We start from the raw sequence: 22,990 nt of genomic DNA on the forward strand, positions 1-22,990 counted from the left end.
GCAGGACTGACCTTCTAGTAATGGTTTGATAAGCTTTTTTTCCCCAACAATTTATTCCATCATTCCACATGAAACATGAATAATAATTTGACTTTAAAAATACTGTTTACAATAATAATGAAAAAAGACCTTTAACGTCTCTTTTGAATTACCAGTATTAAATGTGACTGGATGTACACCCTTTTACTTCATCCGTCTTCCTAAATAGCACTCTGCAACACTGATGCAGTTCAGATCATCATGGAAACGAAACGTGAAGACACTTTAAGTAACCTGCTAAAAAGCTAATTATAGTGTGTATAAATGGGGGCATTAGCAGCAAAAACTTCAACCTCATTTTAGAGAAATATCTTTAGTTTAAAGTCGGCAACTGTCGCTGGAGCATTATTCAATGAACTGCAGTGCCTATTTTGTTGTATCACAGCTTCGCTTTTTCCATTCTGCTGTGCAAGGCTGCTGATAAACCGGACATGTTCCTCTTGCTCAGAGACGATTAGCTCAGGCTCCTGTGGGAGAGGAACCAGAGCCTCCCCGACCTCTGGAACACACTTCAGATAAATAAGAGTGGGCCGAGGAAAAGCATGGCTTGTTAAGAGGATTAGGCTACATGTGGAATACAGATTGTCCTTTAATAAAATTCAGTGTATTGAATTTATTTTTTGCATGCATCATCAAAATACGGATATCTTCTTAAAAACAAAGAGGAAAAAAGAAAAACATTTCCAGAAACGGATCAGAGGAATAATTTTAAATATGGCGTACAGAAATAGGAGAACAAATTTGAGGACTAAATAGGTGGATACTGCCATCTAGTGCACGACGGTTAAACTACAATCTCTTTCAAAAACATTTTGTTTCCGACACAGATGATTTATCAGAAATTTTTTTATTTATTTTCAGCGTATTCAATCAGAAATTATCTATTAATACTTGCACATATGACATGATGATTTCATTCAGACACTCTGCCACGCATGATAATTAGAAACGGGTCACACAAGACAATGAAGGCAACACAAAGGGACACTGCAAAAAAAGATTCACATCATCTTCACTGGAAGGATGCTTCACTGGTTAAAAAAAATGCTAAATGAAAAATATTCAACCCTTACTCAGCCAAAACAAAGCGTTGATCAGTGGAAGGGCTCAGAAAATAAAGGTTTACACCTGCAAAGATGAAAGGAATATTTCTTTGATGAGTGAGTTTCTTTGGTGATGTTAAAAGAGATGAAAGGCACACAGTGATCTCATAAATAAAGCAGCAAAAACCAACTGTTACAAAGTCCTGACTATAGGATAACATAAAGTTAACTTTAGTAATCCTTCAAAAAAGCATTTCTAACTTTTTCTTCCAATTTAAGGAATGGGCATATCCGTAACACCAATTATACATAAAATACATTAAGCAAGGTATAATCAGAGTAATAAATAGGACAAAAAAAAAAAAGATGCAAAACACCCCTTTTTAAGAACCTTTGAAAACTGGACTCAAGTTACGCCCTGAAGGAGTCGTGGGTCACTCCTGAACCTCAAGCCCAGCTTCATCCTCAGACATCAAACTGTGTAGTCCAGCTCTGCGTTTAGGTTTGAGTACATCTCATAGATGGCATCTACGGTGGGCGTGTAATTTACCAGGAAGAGACGCACGTTTGCCAGACAGTCCTCGTCTTTTACTTCTTGTCCCTTTGACAGGGCCTTGAGGAAGTTTGATCTGTAGGGAGCTGCAATTAGTGCTGCCTGAAGGACACACACAGAGAAACCGAGAGGAAAAGTGAAACCACTGGTTACTGTAATGCTGTGTCAACTCAAAAGTCACATGATAGTCTGCGTAATATCGCAAGGAAGCAAAAAGAGAAAAGAATTTTTCTAACCTAACGCAACTTCACAGTATAAAATAAAATAATAAAAGAGTCCTTTGCACACAACATGTCCAGTTTTCAGCTTTCTCTGCAGCTCGGAATCTCAAAAATCGTATCATTTTGTGATGGGCGAATGATTCATACAAAAGCACCAGCAGGTTTTGGTGTGGAAGCTACTGCTGAGGGAAGGAGGAGTTAAATACTTTCTTAGCATTAGTTGGAGCTTTCCCGACCCCACTAAGGGACAAGGGTGTACAGAAAATGGATGGATGGATAGTTGGAGCTTAAAGTTAAATCAGACAAAACAGATGTGAACACAAACAAAAGGCAGGAACTACTGACATGTAGAGACATTCCTGCGCTTCAGTCAGGCTGCCTGAGAGCGAGAAAGAGTGAGACTTTCAGCAGATACTAGGAAGGCTAAATGGAGGAAAGGTTTTGTCCTTTTGGGCCTTCAATATGGAGATGTTGGCAGTCATTTGGAAACCTCAGCGTTTGGAAAAACATCCAATTTTTCTTTGGAATACGCACACACACACACGCACCCCCCCACACAGACACACACCCACACACACTCACACACAGCTGTTTCAAGGATGGCAAAACCAAAGCTTTCTGAACCACTGAATCAGTGAGAGACAATTGTGTTGAAATGTTTCAGGTAAATATGACGCCAACTTGTGGTCAAACTTCAGCATTGCACCTGGGCGGAATAGTTAAGGGCTCCGGAAACTCCAACGGGGTTTAGATTGTACCCTGTTTCTAGGCACTGCTGGTTAAACAACCCCACTCTGAGTTCATACATGGTCAAACACTTTGCCAATATGATTGAATGAAGCTTCTTTTGGGAAGCCAACCTGATTTTTTATTTTTTTTTTAAATCAAGTGAAACAATGTTTCGAATCATCTTGTCGTTATCATCGCGCCTCTAGAGACTGGTACTCAGTTGAGTCATCTGTTTGGAGAATTGCGTCACCAATCGAAGCTGCTGAAGACTGTCCACAAGAACCGCTACTCTGGTACACACATGGTGTGTCATTACCTCTGTTTTGTCCTCAATATTTAATGACCGCTCGCTCACACCAAAAGGTGTAGAAAAATGTTTTTGCTTGTCCTGGTCTCATTGAGATGACCTGTGAAATATTGTTCCTTTGCTCTTTTGAAAGATATGACAGAAATAAAGCCTTTACTAAACACACAAAGAAACAAGCATTTTATCCTAATTATCAAAGTAATTAGGATTTGATGAACATATAGATTAAAACCAACAAACTGAAGGTGATATTCTGGATGCAAGAGATTATTGTGCAAGAGTGACATAATACCAACAAAACATTTCAGGTTTCAAATGAAGTGTTTCTTCCACGTTGACCTTCTACTTACGCTAAAAACTTTTTGAACAATCCAGCCGTGGTATTTCTTCAGAGCGTGCTCATAGGCTTTGGTGATATTGACCTGAATGAGGTTAGGGTTGTTCTCATCTCTGTCTCCATCTGCCAAACTCTGCAACAAAACCTGTATGAAACGGAGACCCCTGCAGGAGGGAGCAGAAAGCACAGCCATCTATTGCTACATAATATAAGGGAGCTTAAAGTACAATGTATATAGTATGTATTCATGTCTCCTTAGTCATGTTATAGCCATAAACGTCAGTGTGTTATGTTGAATGTTTGTCTTAAATCAACACTATGTAGTACTCAAGTGTTATAAATGTTTAATTTGTTTTACAAACAAAAATCTGAAAAGTGTGACGTGCATTTATCTTCATCACCTGAGTCAGCCCTTACTGCCACTTAGGATCGGTGTTCTGCTGGATGGTGAACTTTTGCCTTTTACCCAAATCTGAAGACTTTTGCAGCCTGTAGCCATTTTTCATTCGGCTTTTACTTTATCGACTTCACTACATGTTTCTGTTATCTTAGTGAATTCCTTTACGCTCGTTTGAGGGTCATCCAGGAACAACTGACAACAGGTCGCACTGAGGAAGTAACTCTGAGTTTGTTATGCAACCAAAGTAAATTTGTACTAGTAAAGTAACCAACAAAGGGGGTCTCACACACAACCAAGAATCTTTCCTCATCCGTTGTTAATTTACCAACTATATTCATTATTGAAGGCAATACATTTATCTTTGGATCCAAAAGAAATCTTAATTTCAATCTCATAGTTGAAGTAAACATCCCACTCTTTAGGCAATGCATCAGAACATCTGTGTGGCCAGGCAGATGCAACAATTGGAAATTATGTGCAAACATAATTATGTACATAATTTCCTATACCCTGATCCTTTAACCGGGTGACACATTCTGAGCACTCTTATCCTGCTAAAGTGAAGCATCCCCACACCATGATACATCTTGATAGCTTTTTATGGCAGGCATGGTACCTTCATGCTTATCTGCAGTATTAGTTTTATGATACATGTACTCTTTCACATGCAGGTGCAAAAGTTCAGATTCTGACCAGAAATAACATTGTATAAAATTTGCTTTATCTCCCATGTGATCTGGAGAAAATGCAAATTGAACTTCTTACGGCTTTCGCCGGATTTGTAGAGTGGACGACTAAGTTTTCCCAGTAAAACAGCAATCTGTTTCGCAGTATTTTACTTTGGAGTATCTGATTGAAGGGCCTTGCATACAAACGTCTGCCTGCCACACTTTTGAGATTTTTCTAAGCAAAAAAAAAAAACGGCTCCTATGAAATCCAAATAAAGTCCATCAAAGTTTGGAAAATTTCAAGGGGAATAAAAACTTTTACTTCATGGCAGAAGAGAAAGTAGCTCACCTCTTGAGCCACATCAGAGCTAAAGTCGCTCCGACTTTAGGCCATTGTCCTTTGTGGGTTTCTCTCTCTGCTTCCACAATATCCTGCAAGGTGACATACTTTGCAGGATCCTGATCATAAACTGCTCTAATTTTCTAAGGAGAAGAGGAAAGCACATTTGGTTCAAGTTTGCATAAAAGTAAGTGCTCCATTAAGCCCCATCTGGCGCTTTAAATGTATAGCAGTAGTATGAAAATACATAGAAGAGCTGAGAGTGTGCCTGTATCTCACCGTTATATTCCCATTAATGTCAGATTTGATGATTGAAAACACTTTTGATCCCAAGCAGTCTGCAAGAGAAACGGACATTTGAGAGCGCAGCAATGAAATATGAATGACTTCACGGCGCATGTGCCCAGCTGAGAGGGCAGAGTGAACGCGAATGGGAGCTCAGGGGGAGAGGTGGAAAAAAAAAAAAAAAAAAAAAAAAACCTTGAATGGATAGTTTCAGTAAAGTCACAATGGGGTCAATGTTCGCTCTGTTCAGCGTGTAAAACAGTTTCTCTTTACATAAACCCACCGCTACAGATCCAACTTCCTCCCCATGACATTACTGCCGTTTCTGTTGCGTAAAATTGAAATATCTCCTCGTAAAAAGCGATCGCACCGAGATAAAAGTCAAATGTTAAGTCATTGAAATAACTTATGGGAAACTGATCAGCCCGGCGTTCGAATAAAAGTCACCTGCTGAGTTCGTTTAGTTGATCAGGTGGAACTTTACTCACCGAAAAACGGAGGCAGGGTCGACACATTGTCCAAGAACGTCTTGGTGTCAACAGACTTGTCTGCAGGAAGTTCTGCAAATTGATTGTCCAATAAAAGAGACATCGTACCGTGTTGTGACAGCGGCGGTAGAGCAACAGCAGCTCTCTTCTGGAAAAAAAAAAAAAAAAAAACGAGAGCGGAAAAACCCGGAACTGTATTCTTGTCAGATGGGTGTGGAAGAGCTTCCAGCCCACATCATCATCATCATCATCATCATCATCATCGCCGCTGCTTTTCTTCTTCTCCAACAGGTGGCAAATAACGCAGGGGAGCGAGATAAACGCGACGCACGCAAAAAATAAAGACAACGAGCAATTTGAGGTTAGTTATAGTTTATTACACGCTAGACGGACAGAGGCGGGAGGCTCAAACCTACAGGGAATTAAATACCAGGTTTGACGCCAGAGTGGAACGACTAAATAGGCTCGAAATTCAATATATATATATATATATATATATATATATATATATATATATTAAAAAAAAGAAAATTAAAAAACATTTTATGGTGCAAAATAACACAATTCCTCTTTCGTTTTTTTTTATAGTTGATTCTAAGATAACAGATTTTATTTAACTATAATTTATCAAAACCAACACGCTTTCTTTGAAATGTGACTTCAGTGTAACCGCCCTCGTCTTAAAATAATCATTTTAACTTCCCCTTGTCAATCGATATTAGGTTGGAAAAAAAAAAGGTTCGGTATGGAATCAGTAAAACATTTTATGAGACTCTTTTCCTTCATCCCATTGTACAGCTTCATTCAGAGCATTAGTATTCCTAAACACACTTAAACAAATTTAATGTAATTTCACACAAAAATACTCTGTGATTTTAAAGATAAGATTTTTTTTTTCTGATAATGTCCACTTAGAAAAATATATATATATTTAGAAGATTGTTTTTAAAGTTCCCAATTTATATGGATTACATGACTAGGTCTCAAGTTGCTTAAATATTTTTGCATGAAAATGTGAAACAATTTTCATTTATTTATGGTTCCCTACACATCTAAAAGTTGAGTTTCAGTTTCAATAATCTTCCTTTAACTATTTTTGAATCACATCTACCAGAGTAAAAATAGCCAACTTGGAAAAAACAACCCAGTATTTTTAATATTAGCCTGAACCTGTGGGGTCAACCTCGGTGGAGGAAAGTAGTACCACGTTTCTGATTGGCTGAATATTTTCACTCTTGGCATCATATGTCAGTCGCCAGTTAAAACTTGTTTTTTTTTTTTCTTAAACTATAACAGATTGAAAATCTGACACAAAATAAGATACAAAACAACCAGAGTTCCCTAAAAAGCTTCAAATATTTTATAAATTTTCTTATGTTTATTTATTCAGTTGCCAAAATTAAATGGTTTTTTTTTTTTCATTTTTTTCTCTGCAGATAGCTGGAAAAACCATCATTTGTAATTTAAAAGTACAGCTGTTGCAGTGTAAATGCACAAAACAAAACTAACCTGGGCAGACTGGAGGTTTAGGGTCTTTGAGTTGGAGGATAAATGTTCAGGGGAGTATATTAGAAACAAACCTAAAGTGATCCTCTCTAACTCTTGCTTCGTTACACATCAAGTCTTCATAAAAAACAAAAAAAAAACAAAAACAGCTGGGCTAAAATAAATTAGCTTAATAAATGCAACGTTGGTTACATTATTGATACACTGAGGGGATTGTGGCAGAGGTTTTCTCAGTCCCACATGATTACCCAATATGCATTTAAAATAATCACACTTCAAAATATTCTGACACCTGTTTGCAGTCTAACATTCACAAAACCCAAAAGTTATTCAAACCTAGTAAATGGTTCATTTTAAATAAAGCAAATTTAAAGTCATTGTGGTCTCATTTACATAAAGTGAAAACATCCTAGCACTTTTCTTAATGCGTGATACAGACTGCAACGTCTTCTACCGAATAAAATACATTTTCTGTCAAACACACGTCAAGCCGTAGCTTTAAAAGTGAACTAGAAGATTATTTCTCATAATGCAATCGTTGACTTGGAACAGAAAGTCTCCTGGAAACACAGTGAACACGTTTTATGTTTATGAAGTCCAATTCAACCTGAGTAACATGAAAAAGAACTACAGTTCATTCCCACAACTGGGTCAAACTCGTCTGGCTCGCTATGATTTACAACAGGTACACAGAGGTTACGGTTATTTTATCGTGGGCTGTAAGCCATGTAGCAGTACGCATTTGACCACAGGAAGCGTGTAAAACACCCGATTACAGCACCACAGCAAATACACAGAAATCACAAGTTATCTTTGACTAACTGCCAGCTGGGATGCCCCAAACAGCAGGACGAATGTTAGCTGTGTTAAACAGAAAGCTTATGAAAATAAACACTGATATTTGTTTAGAGGTATGGCATACATTTTTTTTTCCTTTTTAAATAGAATAGCATTTGGATTAATCTGATAAAGAATTGCATGGATACATACATCTTACATATTTGCATAATGCTATTAGAATTGATTCAAAGTGGTTTTCGCACATCCCGTTGTGGAGGGCGCATTTGAGAGCAACTTCGCCCCCTCACACACAGCATCATAAGTATGGCTGTAACATTATAACTCCGATAACTACTGATACTTTACCTAAAGAAGAGATCTTCAACCAGCTGAGTGAGTGAGTAAGAGAGAGAAAGAGAGAGAGAGAGAAAGAGAGAAAAAAAAAACAACATAAATCTCCTACTGGATGGAATGAGAGTGTGCTGGTCTGAAACATTGTCTAATACACCGAAGGCGTTTTGTGTCTTCGTCACAGTCGGCTTTCTAAACAAGTGTACACTTTTAAGCAAGCAACATCACAAAGCTTTTAGATTACGATACAGCCACAGTTTCCTAAAACAACAGTTATTAGAAAAATAAACCATCGTCACTGGAGTAAACTGGGGAGGGTTTATCGGTCGTGATCCTTGCTGGTCTGAATCTTTTGGACCATGCCAGAAAGCAGACGTCAAGAACCACAACAGATGTCAAATACAGTACTGAGGAGAAAGAGAAAAAACACAAAGAAACTCTTTAGAACTGCTTGTTGTTCTGGTTAGGTTCCATAAGCGCACAACGTTGCACTTTCGGAAACCAGAGGGATTTAACTCTGCGAGGTAAGGATGTGTCTTTTCATAAATGCATTGCACAAAGACAAAAGTTATTTTTTGATGACTTTATGATTCTGAATCCTTTGGTAAGACGTTCCCACCCCAAGGAATGTGTGTGAATGCTTAGACTTATTACCGTTGAGGAAACAGAAATATAACACTGATTAAAAAGAAAGCCTAGCACTGCAACAGATGGATTGCGCATCGAGTGCTTGAGGAGTGTCTTTGGGATTAGATTAGTTGTTGTTTTCTTTGGTTGTGACAGTAACGAGTTGCTTGGCAGCTTTGGCAATGTCATAGGCACACTGGATGACCTGCTGTGTGACCAGCTGGATGTCCGATGGGCAGGGATTGTGCTCTGCCGCCTTCTGGCACTCTCCGTGAAGTCGGCTCGCGCTCGAAGTCAGCAGATACAGAGAATTTCGCACCGTCTCCGAGGACGGCCTCTGTCGAGAGGACAAAGAGAGAAGATGAATAAAAATGCTCCTGAAGCAAAAAGGGGGATATTTAAGACCCATCAACAAATCTGCCGATTGTTGAAGAAGTGAATACCTTGGGAAATAGGGCGGCCATCTCGGTCACAGCCAAACGGATCTTCTCAGAACACGGCAGAAAGCTGGAAGAGGCAAAATGCTGAATCAACAGGTTCTAAATGCTATTCTGAGTACAGAGACATTTAAATAAATGTAGCTTTTTTAGCATGGTTCTCAAAGTAAAGCCATTTTTCCTCCTCATGTTTGTTAATGTGATTTTAAAAACCATGTTTCTTTCTTTACTGCAATGCTAGTAATTTCAATGAGCTGTTGCATCTCACTAAAGAGACTCTACTCATACGGCATTAAGAGAAGTTAGATGGAAGCCAACGGAACAAATACATCATAAAAGGGTTAGGGTTGACCTCTATTGAAATGTCTGCCTCAAATCTTTTACAAACACACACACCATCTAAAAATCACGTTCCCATGGATGAAATATAGTAATGAAGATCTCTAAACAAAGTGGTCCACTTGTGTATCTATAATTATTGTAATAGAGTTATTGGAATCAAACAGTTCCCACGTATTTACAGAAGGCTACATGACGAATCTGAGCAAACAGCTAAGATAAAGGAAAAGGTTTAGACTGAAAACAAGAGCAGACATCGAGTCTGCAGACAACAGGCAAGAAAAAATAAGAAAATCAGTGATTGCTTTCCATCAGCTGCAAGAACAGCCAGAGCCAGTTAAGGCACATCCAACTGGCTACCAGACTCCAAACCAGTAATTCCAGGTCGTTAGCATGCGTCTGGTTTTCTTCAACATGTGACTGTGTTTAGCTTACAACTCGGCATATATCAGTTAACAGGCTAGTTGTGAAACATACAAATCCCATAGCACGGCTTCTAAAAGGCACTGACCAGGAAGCTGAGAAACCTTCAGCTTGAGCAAATCTAAAACACAGCCCACTCCTTAAAGTCAGGTAGAAATGTATCATTCAACAGGTTTAATTCATTTTAAATCACGGCATCACATGATTTGCTGTACCTTTCATGCTTGGTCTCCTGCGCAGCTCTCAGGAGTTCCTGGATGTTCTTGGTGATCTGCTCCGTCTTGCAGATGACGTCCTCGGTGCACGGCAGGGTGGCGTCTTCTTCACCTTCCACCCCCGGTTCCACTGAGTCAGGAGCTGCTACCGGACTGCTGCAAACACAAAAACACAAACACTGAATTCCTCCCAACGGTAGAGTTTAAAGTGAAGAAGATTTTATGTTTATATTGACCTGGTGCAAGGTAAATTTAATGATTTCTCTTGTGGTTGAATTTAGTACATGGTCTGAACATTTTAATTATTATGTCCTAAAAGGGAGCCCTCTGTCATTGAAAAACAACTCACTACTTGTCACCGAACATTTTTTTAGTAGTATTTGTCTTTAAAGTATCTCTAAATGTTCCAATCTCAAGGACCCAGATCTAATTTTTAGTCAAATTAAGTCAGCAGGTTTGGAAAAAACATACATGTTTTTTTTCTGCTTCATATTCTACGCCTTTTGTTTTGAATAACATTGATAACAATGATTAGTAATATTTTCCCACATAGCTGCTCACCTAAGATATATAGTATATTTGTATAGTTCACAAATAGTCAAGGTTAAGGTCTGAATATTTAAAGTTAATAAAAAAGGCCAGGTTGACTGATCCAGAGTTCAAAGTTTGAGAGGGACTGCTCTAAATCTACATTAAAAAAAATGTTTCACTTCACAGTCAGCAGCACTTTGCAAGACCCCAGTGAACATACAACGTTGCTACTTACCCAGTCTCCTCGAGTTCAGAGTGGTTTGGAGTAGTGTCATAGTCGCTCTCCAACATCGTACCGTGTCCTCCAAGACTACAGCCCTATAATGACACCGATGTGTTACTATCAGTCAAACACAGAGTGACTGATGATTACAACACTCGGTATTATTAGGAAAATTTACTTCATGCATTTCAAAAATCAATGTTTCATTCTAAAGCAAATGTAGAAAAGGAGGAGAAAAAAATATCAAGTGATTGTGTTTTTAGACATTCACAGCACAGCTGATGCAATTAGTAGATGTAATAAAATACGGATGGTAGCTAAATGTTCTGTAATCAGTGTACAATGCCAAAAAGTACTTTGTGTAAAGTTATCTCATGTTTTCATAGAGATGCACCAAGGAATCAACTGGAGATGGAACAGACAGACTTTAGGCTTGATCGACCGGTCAAAAACTCAAAAATCGTCTCTTTTTCAGGTCACTGAATGCACCGTGCCACCAGGTCATGCCGACAACCACAATCTTCACTGTGGACTCTGTTACGGAGTGAACAACATTTAACTTTAGCTATTTTCTGTATCAGTGAGTTGTCTGAAACATAGACGGACCGAAGAAATCATTTTAAAGGAAACTGAATTAATCCGGATTTCTGCCGTTCCTTCATAACGTAAGACAGTGAGGAAGAGAAGGACCTTTTACGCAGATATCAGAAAGGACCTCCATCTATAAAAAGAATGGACTGGATTTGAAAATGTTGGCAGCCTTTTGGAAATCTCAGCATTAAGCATCTATATTTTCTAAGAGTACACATAGAGTGGCTTCTTCGTAGTGCTAGCAATGCTAATGGCACTAATGGCAAATATAACATATAAAGACAGTTTAACATGCATTGAATTTCAATGCAAGTCTGTTTAAGATTGGCTACTCACAGGCAGCAAAATGCAAACATCAGGAAGCCCAAACAAAAGAAAAGCTTAAATAAACATTAACTCAAAATTGGTCTCAGTAGGTCAAAGCTATACAAAACCTAAGATCGAAAAATTTACTTGAAAACTCGTATCAGTGCATCTCTAATCTTGATCACTGCAGCAGTGTGATCATTCAGACAGCATCTGTGCAACATTTCATGAATTTAATGTTTACTTTCAAACCTGCCGGGTTTGTTGAAGTGACTGGACCGTAGCAGAGGTACTAAGGTACATGCATGCAGCCAATACTCAGAAAAAGCAGTTCAAAGACAAGGTCTGGAGAGAAAAGACTGTGGGGTCAAGCAAGAGGACAGTTTTCAGCGTCCCTGGAGGCTCCAACTGAGCCAAAGGGACTTTTGGTACTCAACCCTGCGAGATCTCTCATCCCACGACCAGGACAGGGGAGAGGGGAAGGTAGGGAGGGAGGAGGCAGCTGTCCCCAAAGGGCCCCTCCCAATCTAGAGAAGGGGTCAAACCAAGTTGAGCAACACCATTGAGATGCAGTAAATGACTGAATGAATAAATGAAAATCCAACACCAGCCCCAAGCCAAGCACCGTCACTTTAAACAATCAGGAGCAGGAGCGCCGCTGCTCGCGTGCTTACGTTGGTGGGAAATGGCTGCAAAACGACTCCGTCATCATGGCGAGCCGTGTCCGCTCGGTGGGAGAAATGTTTCGGAGCGGAGCCCGTCTCATACATCGACATGGCGCGACCTCCGCGGGGTGGATGTCGACCGAAGGGCCCCTGGGGATGTTGTTGTCCGCTGGGGGTTTGCCATCTCAGCGTTGTGTTTTCAGTTTGCAGGGAGCTCAGCTGGGGGCAACAAAGAGACGTGTAATTTAATCTTGGCTGGAGGTCGCTTTCCCCACAATAGGTCTGTAATCAACAGATAAGCCTCAAGGTTAAAGGAAATTCTTTGTTGCAATGCTCTATCGCACAAAAGGAGAGCTCTCCTTGACAAATAAAATGCTGATAAAGCACGTTGATAAAAACTCTCGTGAGAATACCCGCCAGAAGCGGCTTCCCTTATTTATGAGGGAAAACAATGACGGTGAGAAACGTGGCTTTTACAGCGTACTGAGCAAAAATCCTCAACATGCAACTTTTCAACAGAGTGCAAATAAAGACCACCAGAGAGGGCATTATTTGGTTAACCGAAGAAGACAGTTTGCAGCATTCAAAAGTAAGTAAGTAAAAAAAAAAAAAAAACGTTTTAAACAAATTAACTGATGATTGCATTAGAAGCATCCCAGTCATGTAGAGTTCAACACAACAGCAGACAAAAAGGCTGTGTTTTCAAGTCTGGGGCTTTAGTTTAGTAAACATTTTGACTGTGAAATATGCCAAATCTGAATATAAAAGTTAGCAGCACTGTCCAGTGCCTGGAGATAAGAAAAAAACAAAAAACTTTGTCAGGAGAGAAACGGTTGTAAAGTAAACAACCCAGCAGCAATATGCTTTCCACATACAACCTGGAATAATTTCTAACTGTCCACATTTAGTCAAAGTGTTTACGTTCCAGGAAAGTAAAGCAAAATAAGGGCATCTATTAAATGAGCTCTGCGTTTCTGATAACCGTCCATATTTGACTTAGGTAAAAGAGAGTCGATGTAATGTAAATAAAAGGTACATTTAGAGTTACTCTATCATGCTATGGGGACAGCAAGAAGAAAATCTAGCTCAATTCTTAAAGAATTTGCCTTAAAACTGGTATAAAAGGTCAACTAAGCTATGTTTCTTACACAGGATGCATTCCAGAAGAAGAGACTTGGAATGATGTCCTAAAATTTGAGTTTTAAGTCAGAAAACCAGTGGGTTTAGCAAACTCACATGAAGCAGTAAAACAAGTGGTAAGAGCGAATCACAATGTATTTCTATCCATCCTATCTATGCATTGAAACAGTACACCAGCATGCTAACAAATACAGAATCAACTGTAAACTGCTGTCACACCGTTTCCCCATCTTGCCAAGACTGCACTAAATGTGAGGAAATTATGGTGATTTTTTTTTTCCTATCAAGCATTATGGCTGTTTTAGTCTTTAGAGTATGCTGTGTTTTAACAGCCTTAGTCTGATGAGGAAGTTTCTTCCAATATGAGAAATGAAAGGATGCGAGTTGTGTGTTTAGTAGACAAAAGGATCTTTGTTTCCTTCTGAATACCCCGGATCATGTTTCTAAAAAGAGACCATGCTATTGATCTGAATCTGCTGCCCTCAAGTGTGACCAGAAATGTTAACGGAAGAGGATTTTCTGAAACATCAGTAACAATGTCTACAAGTATGTCTGACATGTAAAAAAAAAAAAAAAAATTATGCAAGAAGAGACAAATGTGTAACTGTAGTAAGAAATAAAGTGGTTGTGGGTGGCATTTGGCAGATGCTTTCTGGAGGTGTAAGCGATCTAATCTCAGTTCATAATTCTACTTAGTAGTGCCAACCCGTTGCAGTAGTCCAAGCTATATTTTCTGTTCCTTTCTGAAATCTTCCACTGAACATGTTCAGCTAGAATGGTGATTTTTAGAGGTATGCTTGCTGTGCTGCTGGGATATTGTCTCTTTTTATCACCTGTTTTAATTGGTAACCATTCCAGTGAGAGCTGCTTACATTTGGAAGAGGTTTATTGAGCTCTGTAAATTAACCAAGGACAGGCATAATACCCTAAAACCCCAAAAATGTCTCGAATGTAGTTTAGAAACATAAAAAAAAAACACCAATGTAAACCATATCTTTAATTGATCAAAGGGAATATAGTAGTCTGATGGAAGATAATGAAATACTAAGAATTTAGGAAGACTTTAGCAGCATCAGCTCATAAAATCCACCCAACCATGAGTAGCTGAGACTCCGACTCCTCACCACACTGTTACATAAATTTCATCTGCCTGTTTGCACATGAATTTACAGCACATTAGGTTGGCAACATGTTAAAACTAAAGCAGCTCAGGGCAGCAATCAACCAAATCAATAGGCCTCAAAGAGGATAGAAATGCAATTTGTTAGGTGCAATAATCCACAACTACACTTGCACTGAAATATTAATATACCACCATTTAATTAACGTTCGCAAAGAGATTAATACTGCAGTACTGTTCATTTTATTCATACTCTCACAAAATAATTAAGAGCATGCGACATAATCCATAATTTAACTAACCTTGCTCTGCATCATCTGCAGTTCTTTACTAAGATGACAGTTGACTTTGAGAAGCTGCTGTATTTTGGCCTCTGATGCAGTCAGGGCACTCTTCACCTCCATGAACTCCTGCACTGTGATTGGTCCATCAGACAGATCAGAAGACTCTGAGCTCTAATACAAAAGAAAAACAAAATATAGAAAAGATGCTATCAATTTTAAATGTCAAGAAAAGTACTGATGTTCAGTGTGAGAGACTGGTTTCTTAAAAAAAAATAAATAAATAAATGAACCTTTGTCCTTCCATGGTTACAGCTATCCCCACATGTGGCCTCTTGTACTGGATCTTCATCAGATGCCACACTGTCATAATCTGGTTGATCGTTGTCTTGGCTCTCACTGTTGTGGCGACTGTTTAGTCCCTGAAGGATCAGCTCAACGTTATCTGATGGCAGAAAGAAAAGTCAGTGATGAAGCAGGAGAGAAGCTACAAAGAGATCAAGATACCAAACAGAGCATATTTAAAATCCTCTTCTAAAAGTGCAACTGAAAATGACAAAGTAAAAAAAAAAAACATAGTCCTGGGGGAGGTTTGGCATTTCTTGATTAAGCATCAGTTTAACACCTTTTATGTGTGACTCATACCACACTACTCCTACTTGGTTCAAACTATAGAACTGGTGCTTTATTGGAAACTTAAACACACAACCCCCACAAACTACCTGGGAAAAAAAAGCTCAGAAATGTATGAGCAATGAGAGTACGGATCTGTAAAAACAAAAATCTCCTTCATGTACCTTTTGGACTATCGCAGGAATTACCCCACTGTCGTCGTTTAGCATCTGCTAGAATATCAATAACCAAGGTGGCAAATTCATGAGCGCTAAACCTCGCCAATTTCTGACGACCCTACAAACACAAAAGCGTGAAAGCAGAAAGAAAAACCTTCAGACGTCAGCTACTTGCACAAGAGCGTTAGGTTTCAACATGAAGAAAACTTGCCTGATTTCTGGTGGATGAATATTCAGGGTTGACGGGCAAAAACGGAACAACTGTAGTGTCTGTGACAAGAGTGCTGTGATTCTGAGTGGCCAGCCAGACTGAAACATGAGGGTGTTTAGCATGTAACATTAGATAGGAATGTAAATACAGAAGTACAAAGAGAAAAAACAAGTTTGCATATAGAACATAGCTTTATTTTAAGAAGTTCAGAAATCCAACCTGCATCAGTTTCTCTTCTATCCACTTCGTCATAAACATCCATGGCGAGTTCCTCAAATTGATGGTTACTTAACTAAAACAAAAGCTGAATTAGTCACTTATTTTTAGCCATTTGTACAGACATTTACCATAACTGAAGACATCTTACCGACTGGAGCTTCTTCTTTGCTGCCTTTGCAAAATCTGACAAATCGAGACTGCTTTGGAGAAAAGAATTTAAAAAAATTACTTTACCAGGTGGAAAAAAAAAAATCAAAAAATATTCCAGTACATAAACATAAAAAACACTTACTTGCTTCTATTCCATCCAATGCAGCACAGAGTAAAATACATGGTAAATACCGACTAAATATTTCTTCAGGTTCAGAATAAAAGCTCAATTCAATAACCAAATATTATAAACTAAGACGGATGTTATAAAGATTTTAAGTCTTTAATTTCTTCCTTTCAATAATCTCAGATTAGAAAAAAATATTACCTGTCAGCCATTTGTGGAATGATGAAGTGCTGCCCGTTTCTATGATCTAGAACAAATCAGTCAAAAAAAAAAGTGATTTACAAGGAATTTATACAACAACAGAGTCTGAACTGTATTTTAGGTTGAACAAAAGCTTTGCTTCTCTGGCTTCCTGTTAAATTTTAACAGGAAGCCAGAGTTGACTTTGAATAGACTCACCAGGTCTTCTGCCACACAGGTAAAATGTTAACCGGTCAGTGAGTTCATATTGTATCTCGACCAGCCTCTCTGCCAGCTCCTTGTGCCCAGCTTGTCTGCAGATATGACACATGAAAAGAAAGTTTTATCACCATCTGCTGATAAAAATGACAAATCTAACGTGAATAGTGTTGGACATTAAAAATATTACTTTAATTTTATCACAACATAAAAACTTTGGTGCCTTAATTCTTTAAATGATTGACATCTTGTCTACATAATATTGATGTTTCCATTTTTATATTAAAAAAAATGTTTCCTGAAATAATACAATAGTATGTGATATGTACTAAATATTTCTTATAGATATCGTTACTTTCTTGGTCTTCATATCATTGTTAAACTGGATTAACAGAGCATTGCATTCAGTCAACAGCTTAGACCGTTGGAGTCTGTCTTTATTGTTCATTGTAGAAAAAGCATGAGTCATGTCAATTATAGGTGACATTTCTCAAATTTCTTGCTTCACTACTTCAACCCTTTTTCCACCACAAGTATTTCTCACCAACTTCTGCACAAAATAAAACACTGATCCATAACTGCAACATATTAAGAGTGGGAATGAATGCAAATTTTTAACGGCATCACTTAAAGAGATCTGGAAAGGCAGATTTGCACCAAATAAAATTTTCTGTTGCAACTTATTGATTTATGTGCCAGCTTGAAATGTTTTGTAGCAAAAGTGGGAACCTCATACGGTGTGCAACATTTCCTGCAACACATTGACAAAGTGATGCTTGCAAATGCACAAAGAGTTAGGTAACTTCTAGAACAGCTATAACTGTTAGCAGCTTTCTTTTTTTGTAAACCAAACCCTCACCACAAAGCTCTGGGTACAGAAATCGCTTTTGTGCTTTTCAGGTGTGACATAAATCACACTTCTTTGTTTAAAAACAGAATGTTCCTACATGTGGCATGTTTAAAACTATACGGGTCCACACAACTAACATCAAATTGCTCCGTACCACAATGTAGTTCCAAAACAAGCTTTATCAGACTTAAGTTTACCTTGCGTTGTCAATCGGCGTCTTCCCACTGGAGTCCAGAGCTCCGGGATCGGCTCCATAAACTGCCAAGAGCTCAGCTTGTAGAATCTGACCTGCCTTTGCTGCTATATGTAGTGGGGTGTTACCTTTCTCCTAAAGTCACAATAAAGCAAATTTTGCACTTTGGAATTGACGTAAAAGCACAATTTGGGCAATGCTTTTACTTTGAGCACATTTTTCATGACTTACTGGGTGGAAGAAGTTGGCTTGCGCTCCTAGAGATAGAAGTCTGAGGCAGGTCTCCAGGTTCCCGGTCCGAACACTGGAGTGGAGTTGCTGCACGAAAATCAAAGAGAGGTTTGTTGAAATTTAAATGTGAGGTTCATTCATACATTGTTTGAAACATTTATTGAAATAAATGCTTTTTTTATGCTTTATGGCATATAGTATCAACTGAATCTAAGAGTTTTGCATTTTAATAATCAGATTGTAAGCTTGTCCAAAATGTAAAAATGTAAGGTTTCAAAGCAGAACTGAGAGCAGTTTATTGCTCTATAAAAAGAACGTATCAGGATGTTGTTGTTTTTTTTTACACAAACTAAACTAATTTACATGAACTCAACGGGGATGACAGAAAAATAAATAAATTTCCTTTACTCTGCAAAAGCACAGAAACATTTTAATTCCACTATCATCTGTCATTTGGGTTCCACTGTTGCTGACACAAAAATGCTAAATCTTTATTCTTATACTACTTTTTTTTTTTTTTTTTTTTTTTACCTTACTGAGATCCTTTGCAGTTACACTGTCATCATCACGACAAGGCATCCGATGGACATAGGCCAACATCTGATATTTTGCCTTGATGAACTCCGTCTTGTTGGGACTGCAAATAAAAAAGCCCACGGGTGAAATTGAAGGAATATTTCTACTTTCACTGACTGCCATGTCATGCTATTTCCTTTCTGTGATTATTCTTCTGACTAGCTATATTAAATCAGACACAGCAGCTTTCCAGATTCCCCAAAGACTGTAAACCCAAAAACTTTTACTTTGAATATATAATTGACACTTGACTAAAAGAGGATGTGTTTAACGGACAAACTTTCAAACCTTGGACACATTCCCAACAACTAGAACTCAGAAACAAATTTCAGGCAAACTATTAAATTAAATTATGGTCATTAAAAAAAAAAAAAAATCTAACAATTCTCTGAGAGAATTTCTGCATGTCTGTTGATTGCTGATAGCATGCGTTCTCTCACACTGTGTGAACTGAACCTATCACAGCTGTGTTTACATGTCTCTGAATGTTTGTGTTTAGTCCACCAGTCTGAGAGTCGACTAATAAAATATTTACACCCAGAAACTAATGTTGTATTCATCCCAGTATCCTGCAGATTGTTTTCGTACTCCATACTTTGTGACTATGAGCTTTTTAAATAAAAGTTTACTATTTTTCCTATCACACTGATAACATACAGCCTACTAGGAATTGTTCATACTTCTTCAAACTAAACTTATTTTATGGGAAGATTGAGGAAGTTCTTCAAATTGGCTCAGACTGTGTCGCAATGAGTCATGGTCATAGCACAGAGGGCCAATTGTGCATATTCACTGACCCCAAGTATGAAAATCCATGTTTGCTGCAAACCGTTATACAAAGTGCAAGCAAGCATACCAAAATCTGCAGTGACATATATGTATAAATCCTTAAAAACCCACTTACTGAACCCTGTCCTGAGGGTTGGCTTTGCGTTTCCCACTCGTTGATGAGGAAGGATCTAGAAGGCTGTGTTCCCATATGGAATTTGCACCATTGCCATATAATGTCTGGACCATCTAGAGCAAGACACAACTAGCTGGAGTTAAAGAACACAAAAGTATTAAACTCCTTCAACTTTTTCTCATTTTGTCATGCCACAACCACAGACTTCAAATCATTTTTTTTATTTTTTTTATTGACATCTTGTATTATTTCCAAATCCTTTGACAATAAAAATCTCAAGTGTGGTCAGTATCTGTACCCAGCAAACCTAACTCTGACACCCTTAAATAAAGAAATGAAAGAATTAATAGGAGAAACAGCCAAGAAGTCAGTGGCAACTCAAGCGGATCTGCAGAGATCCACAGCTCAAGTGAGGGAGCTTGTTGATGGAAAAATTATTAGTCTGCCCTTTATGCAGAAGTGGCAAGAAGAGGGCCCTTCCTTTGAGGAATATATACAACCATACTTCACACGAGATCTTACTAATATGGATATATTCTGCAGAGGTAAAACCTTTTCACAAAGGTATCCCCAATATACTTGCAATTGTAATTGGCACCAAAAAATAGTTCAACAAAGTATTAGCGGTCTGAATACTGTTGCACATCACAAGCTTCTGAATTTTTTTTTATGTATATTTGAAGGCAATGCATAATTTCACTCCCAAGTCGATTTGTCACATAAAATACTAAATAAGTACCCTAATATTTGAATTTTTTAACATGCTAAATGAGAAATAACTTAAAGAGTTAAGCAAACTTTGACAAAGCAATGTGCTGACTGTGTGTCCTTGTTCATTGATCTGTGTGGAAGGAATGTCTGATGACTGAAAAGATTTGCATTTGATGTTTGTTTTGAGGGGGTTGTGCTCCTGTATTACTCACCTGCAGCTGAGACGGAGGCCAAGAAGACTGAGTCAGATGCCTGACTTGAGAGCTGTGTCGCCCGAGACCCCGGTGGATGCTGCAGCACTCGTCGCAGATCAACACACCCCTGTTTACAGAGGCCCAACGGGGCTCTGCAAAACACATGCGATGTTTGTTAATGAGCTAGCTCCATTATGTATGAACACTGACCGTTATTCACACATTTAGTCTCAAGCTGCCTCTTTGAAATATTCTGATAGAAAAATCACGGAAGATATATCCGACATTATTTTTCAACCAGTCTCTCAAGTAAGATCACCTTTTTTTTTATTTTTTCCCCCGATGGATGTTACCAAGTGTAAAGCTAACTCCATGTTAGTACTGTTAATTATTTTAAACATAGTTTCACAATTACATAAGTTACCATTTCTACACGGCGACTACTTCATTACAGAGAAACTTACTTACGAGTAGCGCATTTACAACAAATACATTTAGCACTACTACTGTCTGTCAATGACTTGTCACAGTTCCGAAATATTAATTAGTTTAGCCAACCGGACGTAGCGGTTGGTTAGCGGGTTAGCTAGGCAGCTAACGTAAATGCTAGCTAGTTTGGCACCGTACCAGGAGCGCTGCAATCAGCGCAGACCTCCCTGCTTCGCACTCGCTTTGACATCCCTTACGCAGAATTCCTCTCAGTCCGGGAAGAGAAAAGATTTTCCTAATGTATATTACAACGCTAACAGTCCAGGTCGGTAGACTGTATTTGTGCAAGGCAAAACAAGCAGCTGTGTGTCTGTCCTCCTCCCTCCTACTGTTGAACAAAGCGGCGTCTCGTTCCAATAAGTACCCTGTGCTTCCTTGTCTGCTTCCTTCCTCGTTTCCTTCGTCGTCTTTTTTTCTGTTTTATATCGGAGTTAATGGTTGAAATTTTCAGGGCTAGGCATATTGTTTGTACTTATGGTAAAGATGCGTGAAAAGCCTTCAAAGAAATGCATGTTTTATTGCAGTGAAATTATATGAATCTGGAAATATGAAAGAAAAAAATCAATTGAAGTGCATTCTTTCAGAGAAGAGAAAAAATATCATAAAGGAAAATTATTTTGCTCCCCTGCTGTCAATATTGACACTACATCAAGCCAACCACACAGGACATAGTCATAAATTTCACAAGAACTCAAAAGAGTTTTTGTGTGTCTGGTGGCAGTGTGGATAAGTACCCAAAGAGTTTTTGTGTGTCTGGTGGCAGTGTGGATAAGTACCCAGGGCGCCATGAGAGAAGGGCCTACCTTCTACCCGACCTCAAAAATATGGAGCATTCAGGACAATTTATGAAAAATACAAGAAAAAGTGTGGTCAGAACAGATCTTCCAAATGGGCAATGTGTCATGTTTGGGGATGAATGTTGAGAAAGAGGACAGAAATATGAAAAAAATTTTAAAAACTTAATTTGCTTTATATTGTTGAGTTTAGAAAAAATACATAATTAAGTCAAGTGTAAATGACTTAAAACAGATAAGATTACGTGATTTAATATCAAACAGTGAGAAAAATGGTTATGTTCTATATTTGAACATTCAAAATAGAAATCTGGTTTCATTTGTACTTATCTCTTATTACAGATTCATCACAACTCACCATGCGACTTGTGATAGCATTACTTTTGCAGTTTCAGTTGACGTCTCAGTTTTTGCAAGCCTTTGCATCCATTAGATCTGGGCTGGTCATGGCTCCAAATCAACAGTGTGACACCTATATGACATAATCATTGGTAAAATAGACTTGATTATCCTAAAATAGTCTCTCAGAGAGACTACAGCAAAGGAGGTAAGATTTTTCTTGCTCCAGTCCAGTCTGTGGGATTGAGATATGATCCTTATTTTAAAGGATGTTTAAAATAAGTTTGCTGCGACTTTTAGACAAGGTTCCCCTTACAGAGTCCATTTCTAACTCAAATTTATTACACATCTCTGCAGCAACTGAACAACTTTGTACCAATAAGATTTTAGCTCTGGAAACACCAAAATAGACTATTTCAAAGCACAACATAGGAGTATATCATATTGCTGTCAAAGTTGAACCTGTATTCTTTGAATGTGAGAAAATCTGTAACCTTCTGGCAACATTTATGGAACATCCCCGGACGTTATACACCATATAGCTGGTTTGGACCATAACCCGGCATGGACTAAGGGAGTAAACACAAGCACTCAAAAAAATATAACTTACTAGATTCCCTCAATTTTTACTGGTTATTTGCATTTCTAGTCAAAGAGTAAAACCAGCTCTCAATCTAAGACTTTATAACTATCACTACTCCCCAGGGTTATTTACATAGTTTTATACAATTCAATGAATTCAATAAAACAATTATTTCTACACTGTTTTCTTTTTTTTTTTTACTTCTAAGTTATTTTGCATAAATTCAATATGCATGCATACCTTGTACATTTCTTTCTTTAAATTATCCTACTCAGTTGAGCATT

The 22,990-nt window shown here is 38.2% G+C and overlaps 2 protein-coding genes across 4 annotated transcripts; both read right to left on the reverse strand.

Annotated features, from left to right (window-relative positions):
• Nucleotides 1-865: 865 nt before the first annotated feature.
• LOC103473762 (glycolipid transfer protein-like) lies at nt 866-5,590 on the reverse strand. Its single transcript, XM_008424232.3, has 5 exons — nt 5,411-5,590; nt 4,917-4,975; nt 4,647-4,780; nt 3,243-3,393; nt 866-1,737 (listed from the first exon to the last, which is right to left on the reverse strand). The coding sequence occupies exons 1-5, from the start codon at nt 5,511-5,513 to the stop codon at nt 1,555-1,557; spliced, it is 630 nt and encodes a 209-aa protein (XP_008422454.1). The 5' UTR covers nt 5,514-5,590; the 3' UTR covers nt 866-1,554.
• Nucleotides 5,591-7,488: 1,898 nt separating this feature from the next.
• On the reverse strand, nt 7,489-21,358 carry git2b (G protein-coupled receptor kinase interacting ArfGAP 2b). 3 transcript variants are annotated; one of them, XM_081614082.1, is made up of 20 exons: nt 21,129-21,358; nt 20,520-20,653; nt 19,597-19,709; nt 18,648-18,753; nt 18,117-18,203; nt 17,890-18,020; nt 16,843-16,937; nt 16,645-16,690; nt 16,315-16,363; nt 16,167-16,239; nt 15,948-16,045; nt 15,743-15,854; nt 15,239-15,390; nt 14,967-15,119; nt 12,414-12,623; nt 12,177-12,266; nt 10,855-10,937; nt 10,089-10,244; nt 9,118-9,181; nt 7,489-9,011 (listed from the first exon to the last, which is right to left on the reverse strand). In XM_081614082.1, exons 1-20 carry the CDS (start codon nt 21,178-21,180, stop codon nt 8,802-8,804), a joined length of 2,214 nt encoding a protein of 737 aa, XP_081470208.1. In that variant the 5' UTR covers nt 21,181-21,358; the 3' UTR covers nt 7,489-8,801. The 3 variants fall into 3 exon arrangements, with proteins under 3 accessions (XP_081470208.1, XP_081470207.1, XP_081470209.1); XM_081614081.1 differs by having other exon boundaries at nt 16,315-16,366; XM_081614083.1 differs by lacking the exon at nt 12,177-12,266 and having other exon boundaries at nt 16,315-16,366; nt 21,129-21,356.
• Nucleotides 21,359-22,990: the final 1,632 nt, after the last annotated feature.

Source organism: Poecilia reticulata, chromosome 12 (genome assembly GCF_904066995.2).
Source record: "Poecilia reticulata chromosome 12, P_reticulata-male-v2, whole genome shotgun sequence".
NCBI lineage: Eukaryota > Metazoa > Chordata > Actinopteri > Cyprinodontiformes > Poeciliidae > Poecilia > Poecilia reticulata.

What these genes read in the sequence shown, in the direction of transcription:
- LOC103473762 (XM_008424232.3), bottom strand. Translation starts at nt 5,513, where the DNA reads ATGTCTCTTTTATTGGACAATCAATTTGCAGAACTTCCTGCAGACAAG. An exon ending in GCTCTGATGTGGCTCAAGAG is followed by an intron (nt 3,394 to 4,646) that starts GTGAGCTACTTT and finishes TCCCTCCTGCAG; the next exon opens with GGGTCTCCGTTTCATACAGG. An exon ending in TTGTTCAAAAAGTTTTTAGC is followed by an intron (nt 1,738 to 3,242) that starts GTAAGTAGAAGG and finishes TGTGTCCTTCAG; the next exon opens with GCAGCACTAATTGCAGCTCC.
- git2b (XM_081614081.1), bottom strand. Translation starts at nt 21,180, where the DNA reads ATGTCAAAGCGAGTGCGAAGCAGGGAGGTCTGCGCTGATTGCAGCGCT. An exon ending in CGCTGATTGCAGCGCTCCTG is followed by an intron (nt 20,654 to 21,128) that starts GTACGGTGCCAA and finishes TGTGTTTTGCAG; the next exon opens with AGCCCCGTTGGGCCTCTGTA. An exon ending in TGCAGATGATGCAGAGCAAG is followed by an intron (nt 12,624 to 14,966) that starts GTTAGTTAAATT and finishes TGTTGCCCCCAG; the next exon opens with CTGAGCTCCCTGCAAACTGA.